Source organism: Sesamum indicum, linkage group LG12, assembly GCF_026168435.1.
Source record: "Sesamum indicum cultivar Baizhima isolate 11 linkage group LG12, ASM2616843v1, whole genome shotgun sequence".
Classification (NCBI taxonomy): domain Eukaryota; kingdom Viridiplantae; phylum Streptophyta; class Magnoliopsida; order Lamiales; family Pedaliaceae; genus Sesamum; species Sesamum indicum.
In genome coordinates, this window is record NC_142668.1 from 2,422,372 (window position 1) to 2,424,032 (window position 1,661).

Here is a 1,661-nt window from a genome sequence, read left to right on the forward strand (position 1 = left end):
TTCATCCACCGGTTCTATTCTCTCCTCGTTCTCGATGAAAGTTTCATCCAGCTTCCTCTTTTTATCCGTCGCATCCTTCTTGACAGAGAGGTTGTAGCATCATCTGTCTTCCCCTTGATCACATGCGACCTCTCCAACTCTGGCATGCGTAGGGAATTTCATTTTTAAGTGATATGTAGACACAATGGCCCTGAAAATGTTCAAGCCAGTTCTTCCCAAAATAACATTATAAGCAAATGGGGTATTGACCACCAGAAATTTTACCGTGAGAGTTCTTCTTCTGGGTTCGTCTCCAAGGGAAACGGGCAATTCAATTGTCCCCAACGAGTCCACTTCGCTGCCTCCGAAGCCTACCAATGGCGAACTCATAGCATCCAACCTTATGGACAGTGAAATTGGCTATGTCCATCTTAATCACCATGGGGTCATTGCCGTTACCGATCTTTCCCTTTATATCCTGCGCACCAAAGCTAATTTCTAATTCAGGGGATATATTCATTACCTGTCTGCTCGCCAGGGTGCTCGTCCTCCGTTCTGCTTTCTTCCTTGCTCTACTCGAGTACCCCACCTCGGATCCTCCCGCTATCATGTGTATGATGCCTTTCACAGGCGCGTTCTCCCGGGTAGTTTGCCCCGCAACGACCCCTCCTTCTCGCCTCAATGGGCTTCGGGATCTACTGTGTCGGCCTCTGCCTGGGTAATCTTTTGATACTAAATCCTTGAAATATCCTTGACGGACTAACCGCTCAATCTCATCCTTGAGCTGGTAGCATTCCTCAGTGTCATGCCCTCTTTCACGGTGGAATCTACAGTATTTGCTCGAATGTTTCTTGGCAGGGGTAGCCCTCGTGGGTTTTGGCCATCTGCGTACATCCTTCCTTTCTACCATGAGCAATGCTCTTGCCCTCGTGGTGTTGAGTGGGGTGTATTTATTGTACTTCTGTGAATAGTGAGGTACTTTGTTTCGATTATGTCTTGATCGCTTATCATTCTTAACGTCGTATCCCCGATCTCTTCCATATTCGACCCTCCATTCGCCATCCTTCATGGCATTCATTTCTTCTTCGTCTATGTACTTCTGCGCCAGATTCATAAGTTGCTCCACGTCAGATGGGGGATCGCGAGCTAATGCGGAAGCAAACACTCCCTTCTTCAAACCGTGGATTAGTATGCTGATCATCATATCTATCCGTAAGCCTGGTACCTCCAGCGTTTCGTTATTGAAACGTCCCATGAAGTTCTTTAAAGCCTCGTCGTTCCGCTGTCTTATGGTGAACAGATGTGTCGCTGATCGTTTCTGCTTCCTTTTACTGGCGAAATGGAAAGAGAATTTCTGTATGAGTTGCTCGTGGGACTCCACGCTTCCTGGTGGCATGTTTGTGAACCATTCCTAGGCCTTTCCTGTCAGGATCGTGACAAATAGTTTAGCGTTTATGGGACCTGACTGCCCGTAGAGGTTCATCACCATATCGAATGCCGCTAGGTGTTCAGCGGGGTCTTTCATTCCGTCGTATTTCGGTAAGTCCGGCATTCTGAAGTTCGGAGCGACGGTTTCTATTAGGATTTGATTACAGAAGGGTGAATTTCGGTGCTGGGATACTATCTTCCCCCTCTTCTTCAGTTCATCAATCTGTTTTCCCAGTTTCTCGATCTGTTTTGAT

General features: G+C 47.2%; 1 protein-coding gene across 1 annotated transcript; it reads right to left on the reverse strand.

The window, feature by feature from the left end:
- Nucleotides 1–310: 310 nt before the first annotated feature.
- LOC105178796 (uncharacterized) lies at nucleotides 311–1,375 on the reverse strand. Its single transcript, XM_011102344.1, has one exon. It carries the CDS (start codon nucleotides 1,373–1,375, stop codon nucleotides 311–313), a length of 1,065 nt encoding a protein of 354 aa, XP_011100646.1.
- Between the last annotated feature and the right edge of the window lie 286 nt (nucleotides 1,376–1,661).